Below are 17246 nucleotides of genomic sequence, written 5' to 3' on the forward strand. Positions count from 1 at the left end.
AAACACTAAATTCGCGTTCAAAGTTTTGATTTTGATCGCCTGACAACTTTACGGAAATATCAAAGTGATTATAACCAAAGTTCTGTGACGGGCAACTTATAATATCCGTGTTTTAAAGATCTTAATGATATCAAGCCAGTCCAGTTCAAACTAGTATCACGTGGTACAATTCTCATTTACATATAATGAATATTAATTAAAGAAGCACTACTTATTTCTGGCTATGTCTAATTCATTTCTTCCATCAATTTAATTCTTTTATCAATCATGCCAACAGACTAAACGTTTTTCTTTTTACAAATCTGCATCTGCTTACTACGGAAAGGACATATCAGTCGGAAAGCTGACCCCGGTTTGACCCCATTTCTTAAAGCAACAATGGACGTCATGTGATTACCATATATGGGCATTTTTTTCCAAAAAGAAAGTGGAGCCCGTTTTTTGAAGTGTAGTGTTTTGCATGAATTAAAACTAAGTTCCTTTTAAGTAAACATTCTTAAGTGTATGAGAAATATATTACTCAACTCATTTACCGAATAAAATCATTTTCTCTCTCTCAAAATGTGTCTTCAAAGTCACGGTGTTGACGAAAAAAATTGGTTACAGTAAATAAAAATCGTAATTTTCCTCCTCAACTTCTCGGGAAGCTATGCTGAATTTAGATAATGTTATGTAACATAACTTGGACTTTGATATGTCAAATTTGTGACACTTGATACGCTAAGGTACGCAAATGTTCCACCTCGATGTGTCGATATTTCTGACGACGGTAATTCACGAGTTAAATCAAGCATCATCTGCTGTTTTTTACATGTGGATATTATCAAAATAATCTAATTAAGATTATTTTGATTCTGTAAATATGCGCAATAAAATAAGAGAACTTCAATTTTATCATTTTTCACAACTCAGTCCCAGTGAAATAGGCCATAGATGTCCCTATGTGCCATCATAGAGATAATAATGAATTTTAAATTCTAATATTCCAAGAGTTAATTTAATAATTTTGTTTTGGTAAGTATTTTACTGCTGTTACCAAATTATTTTAACACAGAAATAAATGTCTTCTCAATTGATACATGGGTAGTTCAAATATTCATGAATAATGGCTCAAGACAGGATTAAAATGATAAAAAGGGAGTTCCTGTTCATTACTGATACCTGGTCCTACCTGTTTCATTTAAACTGGAGATCTTCTTCTTCTTCTTCCTTGATTAGGACTGGATTCCTTAAAAGAATGTTATAAGTCCACTAGACGGAGAATGAGACAGCAATTCTCCAATAACTATTTACAAATAAAACGTTCCGAATATATATACAGTTTAAAACTATGTACACTTGGCTGCTGTCTATGGTGTTGGCTTCTTGGGTGCACTATTCTTGGCTAGTGCACTCTGGAACCCCTCAATTGTTGAAGCTTCAGTTGTAGCTGTTGGAAGGTGGTTCCACTCTTGTATAGTCCGTGGAAAGTATGAGTACTTATATACTCTGTAATGAGATGAAAGTATTCTGAATGTAAAATCTTCATAAATCTAGATAAAAGGAAATTAGTTTGCAATCCTTGTATGAACAAACTAAATATAACAATAAATGTTGTCTCATTGATTTCATGCAAGTAACAATTCTAATGAATGGACTCAAATTATAAAAAAAACCACACTAAACTAATAGATAAATGGTTCTAATCATGAACTTGAAAATAAATATGAACAAAAAGACTAGGTCTTATATTTTTCTTTTTCTGTTGAAAAAAAAAAAAATACTATGCATTTTTATATTTTATATTAAAAAGTATTTCAGTAGTTCTAAGTGAACAATTATTTTTTAGATCACAAGTCATAAATATTTTATACTTCATATTAGTATGGATATGCTATCAATGCAAGTCTGAAAGAGATTGTTTTAAGTTCAAATTTTGTACAGAACTTTTTAATTTAATTTTTGTAGGATAGATCAGGATTCCTTCATCACAAAAAAATAATATATTATCATAAACAACGAATGATTTTGTGTTAGTCATCTAAAGCAGTTAAGGTTGTGCACATACAGTATACGATTTCCTTACCTTGTTTTAGTTAAGTCAATCATTTCACTGACTTAAAGAGACTAAATAATCCGGTCAAATATTCACAGCTGAACTCGCCATTACTTTTTCAAACTAACACACTAAATGTGTGTACATTGTGTTCAGATGCAAGGTGACATCGACGTGTAAGACAAAAAAAAAATTACTACGCACAATGTCAAAAAATGTCTTTCTTTTGGAATTAAGTTCAAGCGGGGTTTCCTAAGCATCATTGTGATATAGTAATGAATTTGACAAATACATTGTATTTACCAACGTAGACATTTTCGTTGTTTTATTAATTTGGTTTTTCAAGAAGTAAGGGCACGCATCAAGTTCAAGACTTAGTATATATGTGTGTCCCTTCAAATCGGACATTTGTTTTTTTTTAATATTTATTTAGAAATAAAACCAATTAGCAAATAGCTTTGTTTGTATTGATCATTTGTAGATGTTGGTTTTTTCCCTTCTGTTTCAACCTATGTCTTTTTATCTAATCAATTGAAAAATACAAATTGTTCATTTTTAAATTTGATCGCGCTTGTATGCCGTCAAAACAGTTACGACGTCGAATGACGTCAAATAAAATATGACGTAATGATGGCGTTTTTAGAAAGGTAAAAAGAAAACAACAACAAAAATAATAACCACACAGTTATAAAGCAAGTCCTTGTGAACGACCGTTATCGTCAATCTTTATCAGCAATAATAGCAGGGCGAATTATTAAGGTGGCACTAGAGTCGTCCGTAACGTCAAAAAGTCCGCCAAATCAATCGGGTAAAATATTGACGTTTAAAGTATTTTCTTCAATTTGACATGCTTTTATTATCATTAAATTTGAAAATTATTAGATTTGGTGACGAATGTAATTTCTTTACGACATACAAACATTACAAAAAAATAGCTTGTTGTTGCTATTCCTTTGTCTTGTCCGTTCTAAATAAAAACATACCCATCGTTTTTGTTCGCCAAAAAAAAAGATTTTTCCTAACTTGACGTTTGCGTATCAAAATACAGAAAAGAACGGTTATAATCTTAAATGAAACCGGGAAAACTATACAAATTTCTACACGATTTTGAAGCCATCATTTTTTACTTTTATACATTAATGTTAGTGACCACCAGCCATGTCAATTTGTAATTGGTTTTAGCTGCGTTTCTACTTCAATAGAGTGAAGTTAAGCTTCTTTTAATTGTACCTGTTTCAAAGTGCTCTAAAATACTGATTTTATAAAAGATATGGATGACATTTTGATTAAAAGTTGTTTTTTTCACATTTCCATACGATACCTGTATTTTAAAGTAACTAAAACCCCTTTTGATGCCCTAAACAAAATTGACTGTGACAGGTTTCTTTTTTCAAGATACGTCATGTAACGTTTATAATAAAATATGAGTCAGGAGTCATGTATATAGTAAACATTTACACATTGGAAAAGTAAAACAACAAACAAAAATCTTTTTTTATTGCGTTTGAAACTATACGTCTTGAGAAATTCTGACAAAGCTGACAAAGTATTGATAGCCTATGGATTGGCAAAAGCAAAAAAAAAAAAAAAAATAGCAAAAGAAAATGCATTGCAAAGAAAATTCTGAAGTAAAAAAACATATGAAAAAAGGAATTGAAGGTAAGTTAAAATTATAGTTGCTTATATTATTATCTCTCTACCAAGTAAGCTACAGTAATAGAGCAATCACTAGCTTATCAAACCAAATAAGAAGTTAATTCATAGATATGTGTTCTTACAAAATTTAATTTATTCAAATGTCAAATTCTTGTCAAATTTAATCATCATTGATCATTATTGAAGTAAAATGCACAAAGTTTGTCCCAACAATTTCATTTCATTTCTGAGATCAATATCCAATTATTCAGGTAAAATATTTATACCAGACATTTTTTTTTATAAATATGTAAAGCAGTTGATATACAAATGTAGTAACCTGAAGAGAAGAAGCCCCAATTTTTCAAAACGTTTCCTTCCATAATCTATAAAATTCCCTTAGAAATAAGACAAAGGGCACCTGTGTAAGCTAGTCTAATAGTTTAATTTTACAATAATAATGATTCTGAAATTCAAAATTGTGTCACTTTCATTTATGATTTATAGCATAATTTTTTTTACAGAATTTCTGTCAATATTTTTGGTATAAAACTTATCCCTTTTCTGTAGGATATTTTATAGGCAGTATTTTACTGTTCAACTAAGAAACATAGGCTTGAGTTTAAAGTCCCTTTTAAATTGAAGAAAGCTTTTGTGACTCTTTAGTCTTGTTCCCACCTTATAGAATACTAAATATAAATGATCAGTACTTTTGTTATATCAATTTTCAGAAAGATTATTCAAATAGAATTAAATATGTTGTATTGCTTTAAATATTAGCAGAAGTGTTTAAAAAAAATCTACTAGGAATGATCCCATATACAATTATAAAAAAATACAAAGTATTTATCAGCCAGGTCTAATTTATTTCAATATAGATCGGGTTTTATTTTAACACGTAGGTGCCATCATTATCCACATTTTTTAATTGTTTCTTCTCCACTAATATTTTGTCTTTTTAAATTTGTTTCATTTAGTTCTTCTCTGAAAAAAGGGAAGTATCTCTTCTGTATATACTTATAACATAGTTGTAGATCGAGTTTCGTTTATTTTCTTTCTAATTTTGTAAAGTAAACTGCTTTTTAAATTTTTATGCATTTTGCTGGGTTTTTATTTTTGACTTATGATATAAAGGGGAGATAACCACTTGCACAAATCGGCATAAAAAACACCGCTTCGTATTGTATATATTTTGACGTTTGCGTATCCAACATTCTATTGCAGAGATATTCATATCGAGTGTGTGTCTTAATGAGATCCTTAAAAAATTTACATTCAGCCCATCATGTTTAGTTTCCTCGTAAATATTTAGATTTTTCGATTAGGAGACTTCACAATTTTATCATTAATACCAAGTTTGAAGATAAAATTAAGAATAAAGGACTTTGGTTTGATGTGTAAGTTTTGACGAGAAAAAACTTTGTATATTCAAGATTTGTTGGGTAAATAAGTTTTTATTACGACAATAGTATTTAGTGAGTAAAAATGCGGTTTATCTCGTCCGTTTTTATGCTGATTTTTCACGGTCACATGACTCTTGTGTTGCTGATAAACTTGGGGTCAAACCGTTATCTTCTTTCCAACTGAAATGATGAGTAAAACGTATTCAATAATTGTTGGAGGTGAGGAACGCCTACGAAAAACAAGAACAGATAACTCTTTTAGAAAAACACGTGTTGGTTTGTTTACTTATTTTTTAACGAGAATCGAGTGTTTATAAGACTTTACAACATTTATTCATACTCAATATTTAAATTGCTAGAACGAATTATTGTTTTCCTTAGTATATAATTTTAATTATACGTACTTTCATTCAACAAGTCGTAAAAATTAAATTAAAGACAACGTAAACAGACTAACACGTGCTTTCCTAACAGTGTTATCTTTTCTTGATTTTCGTGACGTCACCACGAGATTCAACATGGCCGTACAAAATAGGCGGAGAATGTATACAAATGGAAATAATTAGATAATAGTGTTTAGGAAATGAATATTCAAACATAAATAGGTACGTCATATCCTAGAAAAATATCTAACGAAACGAACTATGTATATTGACAAGCTTTGCATTGATTTTAAACAATAACTTTTTGGGAAATAAGTGCGACCTGAACCTGGGTCGCAATTCCGAACGTTTTGAAATAGGAAAAATCCGTAGCTCTATGGTCCGCAAATAGTCAAAAAATAACATAAGGACCTAAGAGCTACGGTTCCGCAGCTATCCTGCAGTAAGACAGCGGAGGACACTTATGTCCTTCCCGCAGTAAGAGGGATAATTGTTCACCCGAAGAAATTGACAAAAAGATAAGTTCATGATATTCATAAATTATTTCGATTCTAATAGGAAAAATACGGCAATTTTTTTGGATCAAAGTGAATTAGTGGCATGCTTTAACTATTAGTTTTGGATGAATTAAAATGATTATTTACTTACATGTCTAATATGTACCAAAAAAAGGCTTATACCACATTTCAGCATCATTTGTTAATGTTTCCTGGTTGCAATGATTTTCGGTTATACAAGTGTGTATTTTCCCGTAAAATGCTTATATTCTTACGTCATCGTTCTATAACGTCGGCTTCCTCATTCATAAAACAACACCATATGACGTGGGAGTACAACGGGAACAGCACATGCCATATATTTATATTTTACCACATGTGTGTACTCAAAGCATTTGAAGGACGTCATGTTAGAATGAATAATAGAAAATGTTCAAGAGAAAATGTTTGGTCATTTTTACAGGTTTTTCAGCGTAGGATAAATGGAAAAACAAATTTCGAACGTGGTTGGGTGGAGTATGAAGATGGCTTCGGAAACCTGAATGCGGAATTTTGGCTAGGTATAAATTCTTTAATACAGTTTTGCGTTTCTCAGAACATCGTCGTATGTCTGTTGATATTCAACGGCTCTGTCCCATAACTTTATAATTTCCCTTACTGTACTATTCTTATCATTTTTCTTGAAACCTTATGAATTATCTCATTTAAGCTTGTTTCCAAATTACGACAATTATTATTGGCAAGAAAGTTAACAAACTTCTGGTCTGAAATATTACATCACAACTGTTTGATAAGAAGAAGGACCATCACAAAACAAATGACGTCACAATGTTCTGACAGCTAAATCAGGATGGCTGGTCACGCCCCGTTGATCGGCGTTTTTTTTTATGACAGAAACAAGTCCAACGTCAAAATAAATAAGCCGATTTTGAATTAGTGAAAATTGTTCAACATTTAATAACATATTAGTTCTAAATACTTTTATCTTTTATATTTCATAAAAATCTTTTTTTTTTTAATTATAGAAATAACCAGGTATGATAATAACGTTTCTAACTTTCTTTGCCAAAGTTTTCCTATTTCTTCACGTGCGTTACAATTTATACCTGTTCATTTAATTAAAAACAAGAATGTGTCAAAGTACACAGATGTTCTATTCGCACTATCCATTTCTTTGATCAGTGAACCGTGAAATTGGGGAAAAAACCCACTAATTGTGACCAGTTACGAAAGTTTGGAATCAATACTAATGATAGTTAGTTGAATTTAGAACTTGACAAGGTACATGTATTCCCCAAGGAAGAATAAGGAGTTTGTAATGTAAATGGTGTCCGACTTACGGTCGAATTCAACCAAGGATTTGCGTAATATATTATACAAATCTTAGATTAAACTGGAGGCCGAAAGATACCAAGATCGAAAATAAACTGACAATGCCTTGACTAAAAAAAGAAATAAAGATAAACAGACAAACAGTCAAACAAAACTGTACACATGACACAAAAATGAAAAATTAAAGACTAAGCAACACATATTTACCAAAAAACTGGGTTGATCTTAGGTGCTCCGGAAGGATGATCAGATCCTGCTCCTCATGTGGCACTTGTGTTGCTCATGTAATTCTCGTGATGGCGTTCGCAACATTTACGATTCTTAAACGTATATTGCAAATATTAATAGGCTTCCTCTCGATGGAGCAAGTAATTTTTAGTCGAATTAAAAACGCAAGGTGTCAATTTACTTTTGGACTTTTCCCGTCTTACGCCCCGGAAAAAAGTGTCTCACCACCGTAAAAGGTCATACACTGGTTGATAAAGCTCAGATATAGAGTCGTTTTGCAGAGTTCTGAATATAGTCCACGGACAATGTGAAAAGACACTGAAGTCAACTTGAAATTCAATGCATTCAAACACACTTTTAAATGAAAAAGTCGACAAGGAGTCAGCCGAATGCATGCAATTATTTTTGAAGTAACAGTGCTTTAATTTGATTAATTTAAACATATTTATTATTATAGTGGATTTGGAAACATTTTTTGCAACTTATATTAATCCCTTTACACTTTGCGGGTGCGAGTGCCGCCTTGTAGCGTTATTAGCCTCTTCATTTTCGACATCTACAAGGGTTCAAGAGATGTGGCTCTCTCTTAACACGGGTCAGCCATTTATCGTAACCTTCCGACGGACTATCATCGCTTATAGTGCTTTGTCTTTTCAATATAAATTATTTGAACATTATCAGCCAAAAACAATAAACTGTGAGAAGAACATAGAAGACAATGCAATGGCAAAAAATATAAGTATATGTACTTATAATAAGCCTACTTGTAAATACATTTTCAAGATATATAATTTTATTTTTAGTTGATACATGAACGCCTGCTACCGTATACCTTGTATCAAGAGACTGATCACTATATTATATACAGATATCGAATCTTTATACTTTAATAGACAGCTGATGACAAATTGGAAAATCATCCTATCCCCAAAAAAAATTTGTAAACTTTTTATTTGTTTGTTTATGATATAGTAACTATAAAAAAGCAGATTTTACTGGATCAGACAAAGACTTAACCGATTTTTAAATATAGAAATTCGATTTATCTAATAAAACACATACATACAACTGTAGGTCTACTTGCTAGGTCTAATTTCTTTAGTGTGCGATGACACGTTTTGTGAAACTTACGAGGCATTTTTCATACAATCCTTTCTCCTGTTTTCCTTTTAAAGAAATAAGCCCGGACACTTAAAAAAACATTGATTAAAAAACAAACATTGAAATAATGCATGCATGTTTTGGTTTTGAAAAATATTCGAATGTCCTATGAAAACCCTAAAAATCGACGTTGCAGACACTGCGCATCAAGAGTCATTCTATACTGTTACGTCAAACAATGGTTGTTACGTACGACGTCACTATACCATTCTGATAAACAAATCTTCTGAATATCATCTGGCACTCACAAGATAAAATGCTTGTCACCATCATTTTTCATTTTCGTACTCTTGTACACAAAGCTTTTCAGTTGGAAGCAAGTCCTTGGAAACGTCCGTTGTCATCAAGCTTTATCAGCAACAAAAGCAGGGGGAATGAATTAGATGGCGCTACAGTCGTCCGTAGCATCAAAAAGTCCGCCAAATCAATCGGCTAAAAGATTGACGTTTAAAGTATTTTTTGCAACTTGTAAGTTTTTATTATAATTGAATTTTTAAATTTGTAGGTTTTGTGACCAATATAATTCCTTTACGACAGACATACATTACAAAAAATAGCTTGTTCCTTTATTCTGTCCGTTTTTGAAAAAAATAGCCATCGTTTTTTCGCCAAAAAATATCGACTTTTCCTAATTTGACGTTTGCGTATCCAAATACAGAAAAGAACTTTTATAATCTCAAATGAAACCGGGAAATCTATTTCAAATTTCTACACAATTTTGAAGCGATCATTTTTTACTTTTATGCATAAAATTTAGTGACCACAAGCCATATCAATTTGTATCTGGTTTTAGGTGCGTTTCTTTTTCAAAACAGTGAAATTTAGCTTCTTTCTTTGTATCTGTTTCAAAGTGCTTCAAAATACTGATTTTATGAAAGACATGAATGAAATTTTGATTAAAAGTTATGGATTTTCACATTTCCATACGATACCTGTATTTTAAAGTAACTGAAACCCCTTTTGATCCCCTACACAAATTGACGGTCACAATTGTTCCTTTTCAACATACGTCATGTAACGTTTATAACAAAATATGTGTCAGGGTCATTTACTTAGTAAAAATTTTCACATTGGAAAAAAGAAACAACAATCAAAGATCTTCTTTATTGCGTTTGAAACTAAAAGTCTTGGAAAACTCTGACAGATCTGACAAATTATTGATAGCCTACTGTATGGATGGATATTGAAAGCACAAGAAAATAGCAATAGAAAATGCATTGCAAAGAAAATTCTGTAGTAAAAAACATATGAAAAAAGGAAATGAAGGTCAGTTAATTATATTTATCTTTTATAAAATAAAATCTTTCTTATGTTATTATCTATTTACAAAGTAAGCTACAGTAATAAGAGCAAAAACTAGCTTATTAAACCAAACAAGAAGTTAATTCATAGAGATGCATGTGTTCTGACAAAATTGAATTTATTCCAATGGCATTTTTTGTCAAATTTAATCATCAATGATCATTATTAAAGTCAAATGCACAAGATTTGTCCCACCAATTTCATTTCATTTCTGAGATTAATATCCAATTTTCCAGGTAAAATATACAATACTTATTTATAAATATGTAAAGCAGCTCAAAGCCCTGTTTTTCTCTCAAAAAGTTTACTTTCAACATAAATAAAATACACTGATGAATAAGGCAAGTGCTACTAGCTGTGCTAGCTTTCCTAATAATTGAAATTTACTATAATAATTATGTTTTTAAAATTCAAAATTATGTGACTATCAATGAAAATATTATTTCTGATAGAAATTTCTCTTAAAATCTTTGATATCCTTTTTCTGTAATAATAGGATATTTTCTAGGAAGTACTGTAACTAAGAAATAAAGGATTGAGTTAAATGCTTTTTTACTTTGAAGAAACTTATTGTCTATTAAACTCTTGGTCCCACTATAGAATATAAGATATTAATGATATTATTTATTATTTTCATTTTTAGAAAGATTATTCAAATAGTATAAAAGATGTTTTATTGCAGTAAACCTTATAAGAAGTGTTTTAAAAGAAATTCTACAAGAAGTGATCTAATATATAAACCTTAATAACAATTGCAAAGTAACTTTCATCAGCCAAAGCTTATTTAAAGCATAAAAGCTTTAAAAAAATTATGAGCATGTTTAAATTTCTTAATTTTTACTCATATTTTGTCTTTAAATTTTTACATTTAATTTAATTTTTTGAATGTGCGATACTGACTTTTTGTTAAAGAAATATTCTATCCTGCCATGCTCTATGCTCATTTTGACATGGGTAGGCATTATATTTGTTAATATCTTAATACCGAGCGTTATTTCGATTCTAATAGGAATATTTGAAGTTTTCAATTAGAAATGTCGCCATTTTGATTTGATGAACCCAAAACGTTATGGAAAATCAGCAGTTTATCACTAAAAAAACAAAAGAAACATTAATTTTAAATTGTTTCTGATTAATTCCTAGCGAGCAACACCAACAAAAATGTCCATTTTGATCTCTGGCGTTGGTCAAAATTTATCTGACGTTCCAATTTCAATTGTGACGTCAATCACGTGCAGCCCATGTTTTATTCGAAATAGAACATGGCTTTGTAACAAAAGCTAAAGAAGAACATCCTATTAGAATAATATATATGTAACACTTATGGGAACAAACTGTGCCCTTCTACTTGCTGACTTGTTTCTTTATTATTATGAGGCTGACTTCATGCAGGAACTTCTTAGGAAGAAAGATAAGAAGTAAGCAATATCCTTTAACTCTACTTTCCGCTATATAGATAACGTTCTTTCACTAAACAATTCAAAATTTGGTGACTATGTGGATCGCATCTATCCCATCGAATTGGAGATGAAGGATACTACAGATACAGTTAAGTCGGCTTCATATCTTGACTTACATCTAGAAATTGACAATGAGGGTCGGTTGAAGACAAAACTTTACGACAAAAGAGATGATTTCAGCTTTCCAATTGTGAACTTTCCATTTCTAAGTAGCAACATTCCAGCAGCACCTGTATACGGGGTTTATATCTCCCAATTGATACGATATTCCCGTGCTTCCGTTTCCTATCATGATTTTCTTGATAGAGGGTTACTGCTCACAAGGAAGCTATTAAACCAAGAGTTCCAAACGGTGAAGTTGAAATCATCCCTTCGTAAATTTTACGGACGCCATCACGATTTGGTTGACCGTTATGGAATAACCCTTTCACAAATGATATCGGATATATTCCTTACGTCGTGACTACAATCCCCTTCCCTTTCATGAATTTGACCTACCGAATTAGACTATTTACCGGATTTGTAATCACATAAGCAACACGACGGGTGCCGCATGTGGAGCAGGATCTGCTTACCCTTCCGGAGCACCTGAAATCACCTCTAGTATTAGTTTGTTCAATGCCGGTTGCTAACGATTATCATTATTGCAAATTTAATCTTTAACATATGAATTAACTTTTGACTGAAATTGCTAACTGTTCAGTTGCAAGTATTTCAGGCTCATTTAGAGCGAACATACGAACAATTTTAGTACAGTTGAATTAATTGTTTACTAAGTGAATTATTTTGTACGAATACACTCCGATGATGATTTTCCGCAGAATTGACTTCCCTTTTTTACACAGTGCTGGTTTTCTCAAAGCTGTTATCATGTTATTTTATTTTTATAAATTGTAGATTTCGAGCATTACTAAAGACACACAAAAAAGAGAAATAACATCCAGTGCCAACTTTTTTACGCATAATTTGAACGGCATAATAAATACAGTAGATGGGTTCTATTATCATAACGGGCATTTATGATAAGGTCTAAATTATTACGGTAATTCGGGATTAGCACTAGTTGTGAATTTAATCTATAACATTTAAGAGCATGGAAAGACCAAATTTGTATGATTTCAGTAAGAAAATATTTCAATCTCCGTTATGGAAATCTTTTTAAATGCTGTCAAAAAAAGAACTGATGGCACTATGAAAGAATAAATTGCTACAAAGGGTTTAATACGCAGAAAAAAATGACATTCTCCATACACGAGGTATCTGATTTAATATTAACAATCTAACTGAGCATGATTGCTTACATTTACACAAAACATAGCCGAAACGGACGCCCCCACTTTAACACAGGTCAAAGACTGTCGGTTTAGAAAAGACCGTAATAGTTTATTTTTATTTATTCATGAAATAATAAAATGAGTAAACGTTAATGAAAGCAAAAACCAAATAACCTAGTACGTATTTAAATTATGGAATCGAATGATAGTTCCAGTAACCGAAAAAAAAGAAGCTTATAGACACGTTTGGGATATTTGACACGTTTGGTGCCCTTTTACATAAAGACACGTTTTGCAGTACAGTGATGTCATGTGGACACGTTTGGGGAATTGGGCAGGTTTATGGGGAAGGACACAGCTCTGAGCGTTACATATATATATATATACGAGTCTAAATTGAAAACTACGTTCAAACCTATGACTGCGTTGGATAAAAACCGCAATTTTTATACGTGTGCATGTCAAACAAATTTCGTTGTAGAAGGGTCTAAAAACAGCACAAACAACATTTTCCAAAAGACCAAAAGCGTGAAAAAGTATATCTAAACAAAACGCATTTGACTAACAGGTCGAACAACTGATGTTCTTTAACCCTGCTGACTGCCATTGGTGATTGCCAAATAAAATATATACAACTTGTCTAAACATCAACCTAACAATGTAAGTTCTGTAAACAGCTTATAACTACATGTATAACAATTGAGGTACAGTAGTAACATTACGTAAACTCTAGATCTGTGAAACTTTTTAACAATACAATATTATCAGAAAGGACGAATTCACCTAACATCACCTTGATAAACATTCTTTTTTTTTATTTTCAGGTAACAAAAAGCTACATCATCTAACATCAAGTGGGGAATATACTCTGCGTATTGATTTAGGAGATTTTCATGAAAATCATGCATATGCTAAATACAAGCACTTCTCTATTGGCGACACTTCAAGCCAATACAAACTAACAGTCAGTGGTTACAGTGGAAACACAGGTATTGTTTTACATTTTAAGTGCCATTTGAAGATTATATGCTAAATAACACAGCTTTTCTTTCTTAAAAACTTTAATAACGAGCAGATAATGTATATTTATAATTATTTGTGAGAATCACCAGACAGTCCTGGTTATTTCCATTCTTATTGGAGTCTGTTTAGCCCAGGTGTCCTTTATTTAGTAGCTATACTATTCTTTTTGTTGACAACAAACTTTGTTGTTAACATTTCAATTCCTTGAGATTTTGCCAAATTCAGTGATAGACCATCTTTTGAATTTAAATACTATGGACATTCATAATCCCAATGATAGATTTTATTCAAAATCTGAAATAGTCAATCATTTTTTTCAAACCTGTCTTTAAATGATTGACCTGAAGAAAAAAAAATATGCGTATAAAACATGTGTTGTAGCTTGGGGGAACAACTTTGCTTATCAAACTTCTTGATTTGATATACGTTCTAACCTATGATTGCGTTGTATAAAAACCGCAATTTTTATACGTGTGCATGTAAAACAAATTTCGTTGTAGAAGGGTCTAAATACAGCACAAACAACATTTTCCAAAAGACCAAAAAAAGTGAAAAAGTATATTTATATACTTAAATACATGCACCTAAATCAATTCAGCAAGTCTGATGTAATATCTAAATATATGTTACATGAATATAGACATTTTGTTGTTGATGTCATATCCTTATAAAGATAAAGACATGTGGTAGGATTGCCGATAAGACAAATACCAATGACGTGGATAATAATAAAAAAAAACATGTTCGTACAATCTAGAATATTAATGAAAATTTAATACTGAAGAGTAACAAGTTAAAATTCGCAATAATATCAGAAAGAGTTCAAACAAGAAACCTAACAGCCTGACTTATTAATGAGTGATTGTTTCTGTAATTTTAACTGTTTAATTAATTCATCTTTTAAAGACGAGGGAAGATTAAGAGATGGACATATTCATGATATTATAGAAACCTAGTGTATTACTTATGTTTTACTTTTTGGTGTTGTCTAGGGGATGAATTTAGTCGGCTTGTATAAGTAAGAGGTTGGATGAAGACTAAAGTGAACACAGATACCAATTGACTTTCATATTTTGTGTTCCTGGAACTTTATATCATACCAGTAGGATTTTTTTAACTTGTCCTTTAAAAAAAACCCACAAGGTTCTCACTTGGGTAAGGCTGATGACCGTAACTGCATTCACGGTCATCCCAAGATGTCGGATGAAAAATTAGGTCAGTTTCTGTATTGTCTGTTTAAGTGTTTCTATATCATTCTCTTTACAAATCATATATTGACACGATGTAAATGTATAATAGAATCACTCGGAAATCATAAATTACTACCGAGAAATGTGCTTAAAACGGGAAATTCGATTTGAAAGAATCGTTAAGATGACCGTAAATCATAATCAAAATATTTTTAAGATAACCATAACAAATAACAAGGATGACCGTGATTGGTAAAAAGATGACCGTAACTTGTAAAGGATGACCGTTATTTGTAAAGGCTGACTAATTTATATAAGACGACCGTAACCTTTCTAAGAAGTATCCGTATTTGTAAAAAAAGCTTTTTAATGACTTTGTCGATCTCAATAGGGGTTCGGTTAACGGATGTAGATATGTTTCATAAATTTCTTTCATTGGCCGTATTTTGGGTTTTTGACAATGATAGTAAATTGCATATTTCTCGTAAACAATGCAATATTTATTAATAACGACGTTAAAATTTTAATACAAATTGACAGCGATATGACGAACATTTGAAGAAACATGAGTGTGTCCCTAGTACACGGATGCCTCATATACACTATCATTTTCTATGTTTAGTGGACTGTGAAAATGGGATAAAACTGTAATTTGGCATTATAATTAAACAGATCATACCATACGGTAAATGTGTACTAAGTTTCTAACTGATTTAACCTGAAGCTTGACAAATGGACAAACGAACAGACGAACGGGCGCACATACCAGAAAAAAACATAATGCCCATAAATGGAGAATAAAAAATATTAATAATACATATGAATATTCGGTAATCGAGCCGATGTGTATGGTTTCTGAAGAAGCATATTAAAATCTTTAATTTGTCTTGATATATGCAGGCGGAAACCCTGTTGAAATAGAACAAAAGAATAAAAGCTCTTTGTTGGAGAAGGCGATAATTGTTTACTCTAATGTTTGATATAGTAACATTTTTTTTTAAATTAATAGAAACAAATAAAACGACATTTTTTTCTCAATTACGAAGTGTTTAACTTTAAAAACACCATTTGCATAAGTTTTCAATTTATTTATTACATAGTAATGTAGAACAATAAGATATCAAGATGGCGACGTGGGTATCTATAAGTTGGATGTAGAAAATGCATAACCTCCGAGTTTATTTTTTTTTACCACGGACGGAGAACATATCAATATTTTAGTTCAGAAATTTTCGTGTCTGCCCTTCCATTATGCCATTATGTGAATCAAGGAAAAATTCCCCAAAATAGGTAGCGATTGTATCGAAAAGAGAAAATCGAGTGCACCTTTTTATTTTAGGGCGTGCTTGATGTGTATATTTTGTCTTTTAAACGTACAAAGCAAGGGTATTTGATGTAGCATCTCGCTTCAGATTCTATCATTGTTATATATCAAAGCTACAGATTGACTTTATAACGTAAAGAAATGACAGTACGAAAGGATGAAATATATGGGTCAAGTGAAATACTGATGAATCACAAAATCAGAGTAGGTATGTTCGAATAGCTATTTTGTTTTCTAAAAGTACTTGACGCAGTCTTTAAATTTGGATAATGAAAATGCATATCTTCGAAAAAATAGGATTTTTTGTGTGTGATTTTCTAGGGTTAATAATCATCAACCAGTGAAAATGTTAGTCTGCCCTTCCACGAAATATTTAATTAGATTTTTTTTAAATGCGTTAGAGTTTTTGAAAATTCCACCTGCCATCCGATCAGACAATATTTTTAAATTGAATCGATGCAGACAAGATCATTCACCGATGCTCATTAGCTAGTAGATACATTTGTCTTTTAAAATACAACTGACATACTAGGATCGTGATGGTGCTATGTGGATAAATTTCGGTTTTCAAGAGCAAAATTGGCAGCGCGTCATCCCTACAGTTGGTTTCCATTTGTACGATTGTGAATATGAACTGGCGTAATGGGGAGATAATTTTGACAAAGTACAATCCTGACTGAATGAATACCATTTCTGTATTATTACAAATTGACAACGTTCCGCCTTGCGATACGCTGTTCGTACAAGACTATTTCAAGGATCTACAATGCTGGGGTTCACTTTCACTAGTTTAGTCGTATGATATTATTAAAATAGTTTCTGTTATTTTATTTGCACGACAAAATGGAAGACGATTTAATATCAATAGGTGTACATGCATTGGCATTTTTAAAAATGTGTATTTATTATATGTCATTAAAAGGAATCCCAGAAATAAAAACAATCTTTTGTCTTGTAGTTTGAGGCTGTGCACCGCATTTTATTCATAATACGTGTAAG

At 31.4% G+C, this 17246-nt stretch overlaps 1 protein-coding gene across 1 annotated transcript in view; it reads left to right on the forward strand.

Annotated features, from left to right (window-relative positions):
• Positions 1-17246, forward strand: part of LOC134681792 (uncharacterized) — an 80997-nt gene that overhangs the window by 44991 nt on the left and 18760 nt on the right. Inside the window, exons 3-4 of the mRNA XM_063541437.1 lie at positions 6417-6513; positions 13535-13699. Of these exons, the coding sequence (XP_063397507.1) occupies positions 6417-6513; positions 13535-13699 (262 nt within the window). The remainder of the gene's footprint in view (positions 1-6416; positions 6514-13534; positions 13700-17246) is intronic.

Source organism: Mytilus trossulus, chromosome 8 (assembly GCF_036588685.1).
Source record: "Mytilus trossulus isolate FHL-02 chromosome 8, PNRI_Mtr1.1.1.hap1, whole genome shotgun sequence".
NCBI classification, from domain to species: domain Eukaryota; kingdom Metazoa; phylum Mollusca; class Bivalvia; order Mytilida; family Mytilidae; genus Mytilus; species Mytilus trossulus.